The following is a 14449-nucleotide window of genomic DNA, read 5'->3' as shown; positions in this document are numbered from 1 at the left end:
TCCAAAGAATAATTAACTAACAAATGGCTTTAGTTGAAATACTTGAAATGTTAACGTGCAAATTGTTGGCTTTCATATGACATCTTTTAATTCATTGGTTCTTGCAAAAGTTCAGCCTATATAGTCTGATCATCAATTTTTGCCTCTCATGAATTCCATAAACGACCTGATATGCTAAGCGCAAGTACAGGAAGTTATTTCTGATTTTTCTCAGAAAGCCTGATTATTAGAATAGAGCCCAAGACAATTCTTCAACTGTTTATCTGAGTGTTGTTAGTTTCGCCATGTTTTACCTAATGAATCATAGAGATAATTGACTTAAGGAATACAACTGAAGATTAAGAACCCTTGCTCTCTAAAACTCTCAACTTTTAGATGAAGGTTGTCCCAAAAAGAGCACAAAGCTTGTAGATGAAGGAACTGAGGTATCTTATACTGTTAGGTGATCAGAGTTGATGATTTGATGGAGGCACATGAACCTATGGCAACAACTTCACCAGAGTATGAACTATCAGAACTGAACCAGACATATGAATCTTTGTTGGGCTGAAAAAGATTCTGATGAACAAGATTTTGATTCTATTTATATGCAATCTGTTAGCTTTGAAGGATATGGTTTTCTGTATAGTAAATCCCAATTGCTGGATACCCAGACAGTTTTGGAGAGAAGAATCCGGTGCAACCATCAATCCCTTTGCATACAGGCATGCAAGAGCCTTAATGATTCTTCCTTCCATTTTGATTATTGTTTTTACCAGCCATGCATGTTTTTCTTTCATATATTATACACAGCATACGGAGTGTGAGGAATGAGCTGACTTGCGAATGATATAATTTATTATAAATTTTATTAAATATGTAGATTATTTTATACTCCAACTGGTGCTATTTTGTGAGCTTCAAATTTGGAGAGGGACGTGATCCATTTTATAAGCTTCAATTTGGGGTTTATCTAAACATTTAATGCCTTTTTCCCCCCATTTTTTATCTTTAATTATTTATTCTCTCCCTTTTGACATGTCCTCATGTCACAGTTTCTCGTTTTTCATCATTTTTCTCATTTATTATAGAGTTATATTTGACAAAATTTGAAAACAAAACTATATTTCTAACGTATTTATTGCTTTTAAGTAATTTTAACTAATTGTTCTTTATCCGTAAATTAGTTTTTCAAAACTTATAATAAGAACTGGAAGGAATGTATATATATTATTAGAAATAAAAATAATTAAATCTAATGATAAATTATTACTCCTACTTTAGAGTTAGAGGAGGAAGTGTGAGTGTGTAACAAAAGACAGCTTGTTGGACACCACCATTATAGTAGTAGCTGAGATGCCAACTTCATACTTCAAGATGATATTGTTCTCTGTATGGTTGCTGGCCAATCATTGACCAGCACACTCATTGCATAAGCATTTCCCTTCCACAAGCAATCTTCTATGGACCCAAATGAATTTAATACATTTTTGCCCGTTTAATGCCTCGGAAGAGGTTTTGAAGGAAATGGATAATAGAAGTGGAGCTTAACTACTAGTAATATCCACATTTTGGAAGGAATGAGATTTATATGTTTTTATTGTTTTATAATATTATTATGTTCATGCAATTGTTTTCCAACATTTTTTTAGATCGAATAATAAAATCAGAAACCTGCAAAAATGTTTCAAATGAGATGAACAATTTCTTAGGAGTAGCCAAATAAATAAATAATGTTGAACTGAGAAAATTTTTTTTAGATTTAAGATTTGTCATAATTTTTTAAATGACCTAAAAGAATTATCCAACTTTTTGGCTGCTTGACTCGTTTATAATTTTAATTCATCATAAACTGTCCTTGCAGGGACTTTGTTAAACTCGGGAACTAAATAACGTAATAAGCAGACTAAAAAATTACATAGAGAAAACAGCCTTTATGAAAAAAATAAAATAAAGAAACTTTGTTTTCTTTTGACTATGATTTTAAAGAAACTTTCTAATATTTGCCAGATAAGATAATTTGACTAATTTCGGCCTCACTTCAACAGAAATTCCTTTTTTGCCTTTTTTAACATAATACGTGTTATCCTGTCTCTATCTTTTTTTTTTTTGCCCCCCAAAAACAAGTCTATTTTATTAATTTTCAAAATAAGGTTCATAGAAAGCTGTCTCTATCTTTCATATTAGCCCTTTTTATTTTATATTCGATAATTTGTTACCCTTATCTCTCATAATTTTTTTTTCTTTTTTGGTCACGGATGACAGAGGGAAGATTTATCATACTATATATATATATATATATATATTTGTAGTTTTGTTTTCCATTTTATCTTAAAATCTTTTAATAATTTAACTTTTACATGCGTTATTTTCAATTAAACGTGAAAATTGAGGACATAATTTATGAAATAAATAAAATTTTAAAAATAATATTTTGATGAATATGAGATTACAAAACAATTTAAATGTCAATTTAAGCACTTTTTTGGCTAAATGTCCCATTGCATGAATCCCAACTCCCAAGCTATATTTGAGAAAGGACTCCGATAATAACCGCTAGTTTCGCTCTTCTATCGTCACCCTCACCGCTCGACGCATGTTCGTGTTTATTATTATTATTATTATTATCATTATTTTCTTTTTGCATAACCTGTTCTTAATAATTTTCAGTTTCTTACTCTTCTCATTGCCGCTCACTGCCACTATCATCCAAAATCTAATCCTATTTCTTGAAGGAATAGGAAAAAGCAAAATTATTATATGAAGCGTTGATAATACGAAGAAAAGCTGACGAGTTCGGTGCCAGAAGGGAAAAAGCATCTTTCTTCCTTCCGTTCAACTGCAACTACCATTCCGTTCATTTTCGTTTTAACCTTAGTCAAGATTGAAGCGTTGTTGCATAAAGTGTATAGCATATTGTCATGGAAAATTGTGAGGAGTCAAAGCCGAAACCATCTTCCTCTGAGCCTGAACCTACTGGGGTGGTCACAACAGAGTCTCAGCCCACTGTGGAGACACAGATGGCGAAAGCTTCTTCGTCAATGATCCCCACAACCTCATGGTTTACCCCGAAGAGGTAACTCTTAACCATTGTTCCCACATTCTTGTTTTCAAATCTGGGAATGAAAGGTGTGGGTGGAGCAGGGGAATTCTGGGTGTATTTGAGAATCGTTGCTATTTTGCGTGTGGCCTAGTAAATTGAGATCTGGTGAACTCCCTCTTCCCCCGGAGCTGTAAATGACGTATATTGAGTTGTCGTTTAGTGTTGATGTCTTTTTTTTTTTTTTTGGCGGATTCCATCTGCACTATTTCTATTTTGGAGATTCTTTTTTTTTTTTGGTTTTTTTTTTTACGGGGTGGTTTCAAGATTTCTTCTTTGTTTCAAGTTCAATGATTTTGTGCATTTGCGTGTATTATGTGTTTTTGGAGAATCTTTTGACCACACTCCTTTCACGGACAGTTCGGAGAGTCGTTCTTGATGGAGCCAATCTATATTCTTTTGGGTGGCATTTAGTACCAAGGCAATATCTGATTTCCCAACTGTATGAAGACCAATTTACAAAAGATTATAATATAGAAGATCATGAAACAATTAGTATTCCTTTCATCATAAAAAGTAAAGAACATTTAGTATTTCCATGTTACGTAAGATACAACGTAAAAATTTTAAACAAGTTGGCTCATGTTGGGAAATTGAACAGCTATGTACCAAAAATCAAGTTTCCTATTCTGCAACACATCAGAAAATGCAAACCATTAACATTTACACGTTGATATGACATTCACCATGTTGGCTAATTGCTGGTCCCAACTGATCGAGTGCATGTTCCTTTCACTCTAGTGGTAGTACGACAGCCAATATGTAAAAGCATTAGACACTCGTTCTTGCTGATGTGAACATCTTCGTTGTGTTTCCCTCTTTTATTTTGGAATTCCGTGAGAAAAAATTCATATGATTAATATTCTTCGACTGTGAAATTTAAGTAGGATTTCAAAAACATTATCATCCATTATAAATTCAACGCCTCAAGCTCTTATATTTTTTTCTGCAGGCTACTCATTATATTTTGCCTGATCAACTTGTTAAACTATCTAGACCGAGGAGCCATAGCAAGCAACGGAGTTAATGGAACTCAAGGAACTTGCACAAAAGGTGGTACCTGCGCGGCTGGTACTGGAATACAGTAAGATATATTATTTTTTCTGAAACTTCTTATCATCTCATACTGTTGATGAGTTTAATTTCTTCTTCCCGGTGTGGTTGGCGATACCTGCCTTTTTGCCTTTTTTCCCCCTTTTGATCTGACTTTTGAGCTTGTTCATGCTATCAAGAATTGGTATCCCTGACAGGTGTTCTAACAATATTGTGGAAATATCTGATGTTGTATAGAATGTTTTCCTTGAACACAGGACAACATAATATTGAATAGGAGGGGCAATAGAAGGGAATGGAAAAATCACGGTGGAAGAGATGGGGCAGTGGCGAATATTTGGGCAAATTCAAATAGGAACAGGAAATTAAGATGTTTGCAGAAGTAGTAATATAATAGAAGACATGTCTTACATAATGGGAAACCAGACTAACTAATGAAACTAACTTCCTAATAACTAATTTTATTTTGCATGTGTAACCTCATTTGTTGTCATACAATAGAACCAGTTAAAAAAACCCTATGTCTAAGTGTAGCGTGATATCAATTGATTGTTTTAATATATTTTTTGCTTAATTTTTGGTCATAAAACTATGTTTTATGTGAGTCTCAGTTTAAGGTTGTTATCTATTTATTATATGATTAAGTGCTACAAGTTTGTTAAACTAACGCACTGTTCACAGCTTCACCCATCATATTTGATTGATATCATGTGTTTGCGATGAGCTGGGGGCTGCCATATGGTTTATCTATATATATAAAATTTCAGTTAAAGCATGATGTGAAGTGGAAATACAAGACATGCAAAACGCAGTTAAACCATTTTGATGGGTAGAGAAAGAGGGATGTCTATTGATGTGAAAGATTATCCATTGTCATCCTTGCTTATCAATATGGCATGGTATATCAATCTCCTTTTTTGAAGAACTTAGTTCTCTGGACTTCAAGATAAACTGTCTCTGCTGCATGTTTGAATTTACCCTTAGGTTCTGTTCTACCTCAATTCATATTGGTTTATGCGTCACTGAATTTTCAGGAATTTAATTAGCCAATGTCTCACTTACAGTTTTCTTTTGTAGGGGACAATTTAAGTTGAACAATTTTGAAGATGGAGTTCTATCGTCTGCTTTTATGGTTGGACTTCTTGTGGCTTCTCCAGTATTTGCATCACTAGTGAAGTCGTAAGGCTTTTCTATCATAATGGTTGTAAATCTATGTGTGCTATGATGCTTCTAGGGCGAGGCAAACTATTTCAATAGAGTCTTGTTATGAGATTAATGCTTATGGGCATGATATATATATATATATATATATATATGGCAGTCCTTTGGCATTGGTATTGGGACATGAGTTAATTTTCAAATGAGGACAGGACGTTTACTTTCCAGTTCCAGCCAGCCAGATTTACACTAGTTTGTTGGGAGTCAACCATATGACATTGCCTATCTGCCTTTTAGCTTCACAATTTGAATATAGACTCATTATGGGTATCAACTTAATGTGATCATGTCTACTTGCATTGCATTTAAGCATGGTGGCATCTAAGAAGTCTATCCAGTGTTGTTGCACTAATAATCTTTATTTATTCTTCAGTAGGTGAGTTTTCCCAGCTTGATTTGGCTTGTGCGTTGAATTAGTAAAGCTTCAGAAGATCCCTTGCCCCTGAATGAATCTTCTGAAATCTGAATAGGCTTTGAAACCACAACGACCTATTTTGCTTGAGATCATTTATTCTTTTGATGTGCAGGAGTAATTGGCCCCATCGTCTTGGGTGTGACTTCAAATTGTTTCAAAGCAAAACACAACTTTAATTTTATGAAATGATAAGTTATAATGCTTTGCTTCATAAATTAACTCACTAACTTCGGAGTTGATATCAATTTATTTGACCTTTTGTCAAATACGTTGAAGTTCCATGTTTAGTGCACATAAGAATTGAAGAAAGAAATTTTAACCCTTTTCCTTCCATCCAGATGTTGTAGAACGCACCTTTGATCAGATTTACAATTTCTATCATTAACTTTCTACCAATGAATTCTGACATGTTTCATTTATTGTGCAGTGTAAATCCGTTTAGACTTATTGGAGTTGGGTTGACAGTTTGGACTCTTGCAACCATGGGTTGTGGTTTTGCTTTCAGTTACTGGTTCATTACACTTTGTCGCATGTAAGTAGTCTAATCTCATAATTTTTAATGTCATCATTTTTTGTTACTGGATCTGAGTTCATCGAAAAAGGACTCAGTCTGTAGTTGCCTGTATCAATCTGCGTCTAGCTGAGTAAATCTAGGAATTGGCTCGTATTTGTTCCTTATGATTTTGTTGTTCTGTATAGGCTAGTTGGCGTTGGTGAGGCATCATTTATAAGTCTTGCAGCTCCATTTATTGATGACAATGCTCCAGTTGCTCAGGTTTTTTGTTTTCCCTTTCAATCATTTACTTTTTTGGATGTGTAAAATCTCGTTTGTTATTCACTTTTTCTCATTGTCCAGCCTGCATTTTCCTTCACTTATTTAAACTTGTTACGTTAAACTAGTTTGTGCAATCCCCAAGCATTTAGTGGTTTTAGTTGGTTGTCCTTCTTGGGAAAAAGCATTATTTTTCAAAGGATGGTTAGATTTTCAGTTTCCTAGGATATAGGCCATCTTGGACATTGGTCAGATATCTAGAAATGTAAGATGTCCTCTGTTTTCCTTTATTTTTTATTATAAAGCTTATAATGTGCTTAGAACGTTGAGAGAGGAGAAAGCTAGAGATATTATGAGAGAAAAAGATTGTGTCATGGAGATAGCTAAGTATGGTGTGTAAAGCATAGACCCCCTATATTATACTAAGAAAAAGAATTACATAATGACCATTAAAAATGTTTATAGAAGAGACTACATAAGGCTTCTTGTTGTTTTCTCTTCCATTCCAAGAAGTGTCTGTTTCAATGTTATTGTAATCACTGTCTATTTTTCTAATCTTATGAAAATCTCTTTTTATACTTTTGTGTCAGAAAACAGCATGGCTTGCGATATTTTACATGTGCATACCAGCGGGATATGCTCTTGGCTATGTTTTTGGTGGTTTTGTAAGTTTATCTTTAGCTTTCATGTCTGAACTAAATACTCATATTCTTGCTGCAGAAAAATTTATATTTTTCTTGCTCTTCTTTTCCTTGTGTATTTGCCATCTCATGATTATATTTTGTGTGGCTTCTAAATAACTGCCTCTGTTTGTCAATAAACAGATTGGAACTCATTTTGGGTGGCGTTATGCATTCTGGGTGGAGTCTGTATTGATGATTCCGTTTGTTATTATGGGATTCTCGATGAAGCCTTTGCAGATGAAAGGTGCACATTTTTCTTGCATTGATGTTTCTGGTCCTGTTAGAATTGTTCAGCTCTAAATTACTTGCGAATCCAGGTTTTGTTCCTGCTGAATCTCAAAAGGCAGTGGCGCCTGAGACTGTTGTCTTGCAAGTTCAAGGTAAATATTATTATAAATTAAGGCGTAGTACATACATTATCTGATGATAATGTCTTACTTCTTTGTTGAAGTAGCTATTGCATTAACTTATGATGGATAATAAGGACCAATCTCCATCTCTGACTATTGGCAATGCTTATGGATAATGCATATTCACTGCAAATTTGTCTTATTGAAATGTCTGTTAAGAAATTTTATCTAGTGATATCTAGCAAATCATCTCTCATGGAACTGGAGAAATTGGGTTTATTTTTGTTGGTTCTTATTATGCAAATTTCTTTACTGGCCTTGACAAAATCCACTTATTCACTGTGAAGATACAGAGGCTTCAAATGGTAAAGACGACTCACTGTCCTTGAAGTCAAAGTTTGAAGATAAAAGCTCGCGTGAACCATCCAAGTGGTAACACTTATCCTTCATTAATAGGGTGGCGTTTTAATTTTTCCAAATGGTTGATGGGTTATTTTGACGCCTGATTTGCATTGAGGGCATTTATTCCTTCATACGTATTTGTAAATTGTGGCTGAGCTTGAGACTGTTCTCTTTCTTTCAACTTGGCAGATCACTCTGATTTCTCTCTGTAATAAATTTGTTTGTATCTTTCCCTGTCTAACATCTACAATATATTTTAGCTAAAATACACATTTAGTCCTTTAACTTTATACAATATTTCAATTTGGTTCCTTAAGTTTAAAAAGTATACTTTTAGTCCTTTAACCTTAAAATTGTTAACAAAAAATAATGACATTGAGATCTTAAATGTTGATAAAACATTCTCAAATGTCAAAATATCAAGTATAATTTCCAAAACAGCCATGATAATTACCCAAAAAAACAGCATTTAAACCTAACGATTTTAAGGTCAAAGGACCAAAAATATACTTTTGAAGGTTAAGGAACCAAATTAAAACATTGTATAAAGATAAGAGACCAAATATATACTTCAGCCTATGTTTTTAATCAATTATTTTCTTATTTCAGGTCAACATCAGCTAGCAATGTATGGGAGCAGATCTCACTATTTATGAAAGATATGAAAGTGCTTTTGCTTAATAAGGTTTATGTCGTTAATGTTCTAGGTACTTCTTCCTAACTGATATGCTGCATTTATCAGCTGCTTAACATTCACTATTATCTTGGTACGCTTACCGCCAACTGCTGAAGATATAATGAATCTGTGTCTCACTCGTTTATACGTTGTTTCACTATGTCTCTTCATTTAATTCCCTGTTACGAATGTCTACTTGCAGGTTACATAGCATACAACTTTGTCATAGGTGCTTACTCATATTGGGGACCCAAAGCTGGGTATTATATATATAACATGGTGAGTTTCTTACTTCTTCTAATTAACTCACACACACGCACCCATATATTTGAATATGACAATCTTTTTATTCAATCTCTTTTATATCGTTTTAATTTCATGAAATAAAGTTCACACCTGGCAAATCAACACATTTTCCGAGTATACGATAATAATATTATCCCATTGTTAAGTCTGGTCTGTTTGGCAGACTGATGCTGATATGATATTTGGAGGAATCACAGTCGTGTGTGGAATATTGGGCACGTTAGCTGGAGGCTTAATTCTCGATTACATGAACAACACCCTATCAAATGCATTTAAGGTTGGCATTCCTAGTTAAGAGAAAAATTTCTGGCATTACTTTCATGCCTGGTTTTGAGTTGTCCAGAGTACTATGTTAACCTACTCTATTTAGCATATTGTTTGCATTCAATTGCTCTGTCTTATCAAATGCCTTGAATCTTTTGTAGCTTCTTTCGTTGTCAACAGCTATTGGGGCAGCATTTTGTTTTGGTGCATTCTTATTCAGAAACATGTATGGCTTCCTTGTTCTTTTTGCCATCGGTGAACTACTTGTTTTTGCCACTCAGGTACTTTCTTCTCTGTGATGAAGATCTCTTCACGTTTGGTGGCTCCATTAAATTGACTTGACTGGTTACATCCTTGCCATTTAGAAAAATGTGTTATATTTCAGTTTTCAATATTCCTCTGTTAGCTAGCTTTTGGTCTAGAATGTCCCAAGATGAATCCTTGGAAGTTATGATGTAATGTAAGGACGACCTGGACATGATAGAAATGGATTCAAACTTCTAGCTGCGCCAAGTCCCGTTCTATGGATGGTCATATTTGCTTTGTTTTGATTTATCTGCTGTGACTTGAACCTCTTTCTACGTGTTTCAGGACCCATTTCTTCTCCTTTGTCTATAAAACACTAGTATTTTTTTCCAACTCTTTACATCAAAATTTGACTGAATTATATTATTCTTTTTTGGGCGAATGTATTATATTATTCTTGAAAGATCAATTTTAATTGGAACTGGGTTACTGCATCATGACCACCTGTAGATAATTCTGCTATAGCACAAACCCATATGAGAGCCAAGGTCGCATGTAATCATTATAAATGATTTTCTTGTCTGAAATATTGATCATTTGAAAATATGTATCAATCCAGAGGATCAATTTTCTGTGAACTTACCTTGCTGCTTTCTCTCAGGGTCCCGTGAATTATATATGTCTTCATTCTGTTCAACCAAGTTTGAGGCCTCTATCAATGGCTATGTCCACCGTTGCCATTCATGTCTTCGGAGACGTGCCATCTTCCCCACTTGTTGGAGTTTTCCAGGTTAGTCTTCTTGAATTATATTTTATATCTGATGAGAATAATTCTTTGAATGCCCAGTTGCTAAACGGGTTCAGTGGAAATTTGAGTAGAAGATGCAATTTCTCATCATTGAGGTGGTGTACTGTAGTTCTGATATCGATGTTACTGATCTGGCAGGATCATATTCACAACTGGAGAACCACCGCACTGACTCTAACTGCTATCCTATTCCCAGCAGCAGGAATATGGTTTATAGGTAAGTCGTCATATTCCTGTTCATTTCCTCTGTTTTTGGGTGGTCAAAAGATTATTGAACTTGATGGCTGGACAAAACACGCCTACCTGCCTTGTTCTGAATCTTCATCTTTATTTTAATAATGAAGAATTGGGTCCACAGGGGTAGGCGTTGAATTCCTAATCTTCTCGCATAGAAGCTTTGACGGGTATTTTGTGAAAAACCAATGCAACATGAAAGCTTAGCAGTGAAAGCGCATCAATAACTTATCATCGTTTCTAACCATAAATAACTTCAGTCTTTCAAGAAATCAAGTTCATTCCAACCTCAAAGAAGAGAGAAGCTTATAATTGTTCCTTGGGCATATCCAAATCAGCTCATCTTGATGATGCAGGAGTATATTTGATATACAAACTCTTGGATTAGCAGAACTAACTAACAGCTGGAGCTTGAGCTTTTCTGAATTTGCCCGTTTGTTGATTTATTTCATTAATGTGGTGGTGGCAGGTATATTTTTGCGCAGTGTTGATAGATTTAACGAAGATAATGAAGTGCAAAGGTCAAACACCACTCCATTGCTTAAAGAGAATAATAATACTGAAGATACATCACCATCTGCTCCTCCTGCTCCTCAACACCAACAATGTTGATTCCCTTATATTTTCTTAGTGTTTATACGGCCACCATTCAACTGTATATAGCATTCGTTTTATTCTTTTAACACTTAAAACCTCGTTTTTGGTTGTGCTAAAGGAAAAGGAACATACCAAGATTCAATGTTATAATGTATCATTGGTGTGTGATATTTAGCAGCTTTTTTGACTTTTTTTTTGTTAGTGGACCAAAAAAGGGCACTGTGGCTCTGCCAATCAAATATCATATTAATGTTGAATATGTCTGACTCTTGCTAAATAAGCACTCCTAGAGAGGCACTCAACGCTAGTTCATATACGTACTAGAAAAGTTTGAGGACAAATGAACTGGCTTATCAACACAAATTGGTATTTCAAGAATAGAACTATTCACTTTCCATCCTTTTTGGGGTTGTTCCTTGTTAAAACATAACTAGGGGTGGTAATATAGGTTAATCCACGGATTGTGGCTTAGCCCGTGCCGGGTTAAATTAGGCAGTGCGAGTTAAAAAGATCTCATGTGATGGCGAGTTGACTTTTAGCTAACTCTAACTCGTTATGATGAATTGACAGGTTGGCTCGCCAACTATTATTTTCTTTTTAAAATTGTTTTTATTTTTTAAATATTTTTCTTTATACAATATAAAAAAATATAATGAAAATTTTATCTTTCCTGCAAATCTTGATTAAAAGCACCAAATAAATAAATGATATATGTATTTTTTTAATTTCCAGATAAAATATAATAACATACATATAATGATTAATAAAATTTAAAAAAAAGACGGATTGTAGGTTAGGCAGTGTGGGTTAAAAAGCTTTGTCTACTAGTAGGTAGACTTTTAGTTAATCCTAACCTATCATTTTTTGTAGATTAGCTGGATCGACTCGCTGATCCAACCCACATCACTAACTCTAAACATAACCTTTTAAAGGCAATTATCTATTCCTAAATGCCATGCAAAAATATTGACACGAAAATGTTAAGTATGCCCAAACTATCATGAAGATTTTTAATCTTAATTAGGGCTCTGCGGTCTGCACGTGTGAAGTATGCAATTTTTAAACGTGGGTGATATGAAGGGATATATTATAATAGGATTAAACCTATAAAAATATTTGGATAACATTGAATGAAAAACAATTGAATATGTATGATAATCTATGGATATTTTTTTTGTAATATGTTGAAAATAGGTTTTTGCAACTTCCAAGATAAATGCACAATTTATCTAAAAGGGAGAGAGAGTTGGTTCTTATCCAAAGGCGGAGCAGAGAAGCAGGAACTGAATCAGCGGCTTTCAATTCAATACTTGCGGTTTTGCATTGCCACCCACAAAATAAAAAATTACCAGGAATCCTCTCGGTTCTGTACACTTACCTCAACATACTTTAATTAATTGATACAGTGAAAAAAAAAAAAAGCCCGTGCATTTTTTTTTAAAAGAGGATATTGGAGTCGGATGAGCACATATAGTTTTGTGCAGATTCTGACTAGCGAAGAAGACAACAACTTGGATGAACTTACTATAGAACTCATCTCGCTCTCCGTATACCACCCCACCCAATTATCTAGTCCGAGATGGATATTCAATATGTTTATAGATTTCGGAAATATTCTTTTAGAAAAATATTTAGTTATTGGAATAAGCTGTAATTTGAAGACCATGGTTTGAAATCCCTGATTTTTGGTCCCAAAAAATATCCCTGGGATTTGACCCTTCTAGACCGGGGGGAAAAACCACCAAAATCAACGCCCACAGACTCTTCCCCTGTTTTGGCCAGAATGATGCCTCTCCTCTCTGCTCTTTCTCACTAACTACAAATAGAAAATGTTTGATACTCTCTTCCTTACTCGTCACACATACTTCATTTTCCTGTTAATGGCGCCCACAGCAGCAATGCTACTTCTCTGTCATTACGGTAAAAGCCACAACTCTTCTGTCTCAGCACCACAACGCTCAAGCTCTGCAACAAAAAAATGGTGGGCTGTTAAATTAGAGAATCAGATCTTAAAAGCAGGAGGTTCAGATAACATTAGTCACACGCAGTGTCTTGTGGATCATAATTCTGATCTGGAAAAGAGGTTTGAAGATGCCCTTAAACTCTGCAACTGCTAAAGTCAGCCTCACAGTCACAGATTTTCCAGCACTTTCTTCTTTTCTTCTCTCTTTCATTTTGTGTATCTTGTCAGTCCTTTGTAAAGAAAAAGAGGCAACTTGTTGATATTGTGTTGTGATTCAGACTTTATTCCCTTGTATTATATTGTGCTATGCTATGCTACATATCTTCCAATAAAGCACACCCTTGCATATATGCACGGAGCTTGAGTTTTTCAACCCAGACAGATCTAAATGGAATTATGGAGAAAAGGTCAGGAGTGCTTTGAAAGGAGGAAGATTAAGCAAAAGGTTCGCTCCTAGATATGATTCTCAATATGATTAATCTTCTTTGCGACTAATCAGATAAGAAGGTTAAGCAAATGATTTAGTATCAGTTTTTCAACCCACGAGTCTCACTCCAATGAATCCAAGTAGTATAACAGAAAAACTGTGATGCATTAAACAGGAGGAGGTTCGCTCCTCTGCGATGTGCTAAGCGAGGGGAAAAGATTGAGACGCCACCCCAAAAAGTCCTGAACACTCCAGATTCATAAACTCGACGAATTGGGAGCAAATCTAATTAACGAAGATTAACACTGATGCTCCAAGATACTGAAATACTCCCTCTTGTCCTAATTATAAGAGTCAGTTAATTAATATGAGGAGATTAAAAAAATGAGTTGAGTTAGTTATTTATCCTAAATAAATGTTGTCTTTCTTTAAAATATCCTTACTAATCAAGTATATTAAGTAGAACTATTATTATTAAAAAAGCTACTTTAAAAAAAATATAAAAATATAAAAAACAAAATAAATTAAAATTTTATATTTAAAATCAAAATAAAAATTAAATAAAATCTTATATCAAAAAACTAATAACTATTAGACACAATATACGACACAATGAAACGCAACGTAGGAACGGTCCTCCAAAGCGAGTTTGGTAACTCACAACACAATATCAGGTTAACCATCAGCTATATAATTAAATTAAATCTTTAAACTAGGTGTTGCGAGGATCTTGAAGATCCTCTCCAAAAATTGGCGTATGCCGCTATAAGTGGCGAGCACACGGTATTCTTTAGTAAAAGGCGAAAGAATAGTTCGCTCTGTGCTCACCACACGGCTCCGTGGCTTGTTCAGTTTGCTCGCGTGGCTTTATATACAAGAAACATGGTTGTCGCTTGTTAAAATTTCACGATGTGGGACTTCTCGTTTGATTCTAATTATGATGGGCCTTCGGTTCT

General features: G+C 34.5%; 1 protein-coding gene and 1 non-coding gene across 3 annotated transcripts; one reads left to right on the top strand and one right to left on the bottom strand.

The window, feature by feature from the left end:
• The first annotated feature begins 2752 nt into the window (after positions 1 to 2752).
• Positions 2753 to 11370, top strand: LOC114758488 (probable sphingolipid transporter spinster homolog 2). 2 transcript variants are annotated; one of them, XM_028947540.1, is made up of 16 exons: positions 2753 to 3055; positions 4032 to 4163; positions 5210 to 5311; positions 6193 to 6297; positions 6465 to 6540; positions 7128 to 7202; positions 7362 to 7464; positions 7538 to 7600; positions 7924 to 8002; positions 8582 to 8679; positions 8851 to 8927; positions 9118 to 9231; positions 9380 to 9499; positions 10126 to 10254; positions 10411 to 10489; positions 10976 to 11370. In XM_028947540.1, the coding sequence occupies exons 1-16, from the start codon at positions 2901 to 2903 to the stop codon at positions 11116 to 11118; spliced, it is 1650 nt and encodes a 549-aa protein (XP_028803373.1). In that variant the 5' UTR covers positions 2753 to 2900; the 3' UTR covers positions 11119 to 11370. The 2 variants fall into 2 exon arrangements, with proteins under 2 accessions (XP_028803373.1, XP_028803372.1); XM_028947539.1 differs by having other exon boundaries at positions 2754 to 3055; positions 7918 to 8002.
• A 2846-nt stretch (positions 11371 to 14216) lies between these two features.
• Positions 14217 to 14330, bottom strand: LOC114758495 (U5 spliceosomal RNA). The gene has a single exon (XR_003741809.1). It is a non-coding gene; the product is annotated as a U5 spliceosomal RNA (small nuclear RNA).
• Positions 14331 to 14449: the final 119 nt, after the last annotated feature.

The sequence above is a fragment of the Neltuma alba genome, unplaced genomic scaffold (assembly GCF_004799145.2).
Source record: "Neltuma alba isolate B1F8T4 unplaced genomic scaffold, ASM479914v2 tig00010706_pilon, whole genome shotgun sequence".
In the NCBI taxonomy this organism is placed as follows: domain Eukaryota; kingdom Viridiplantae; phylum Streptophyta; class Magnoliopsida; order Fabales; family Fabaceae; genus Neltuma; species Neltuma alba.
This window is presented reverse-complemented; position numbering and strand designations above follow the sequence as displayed.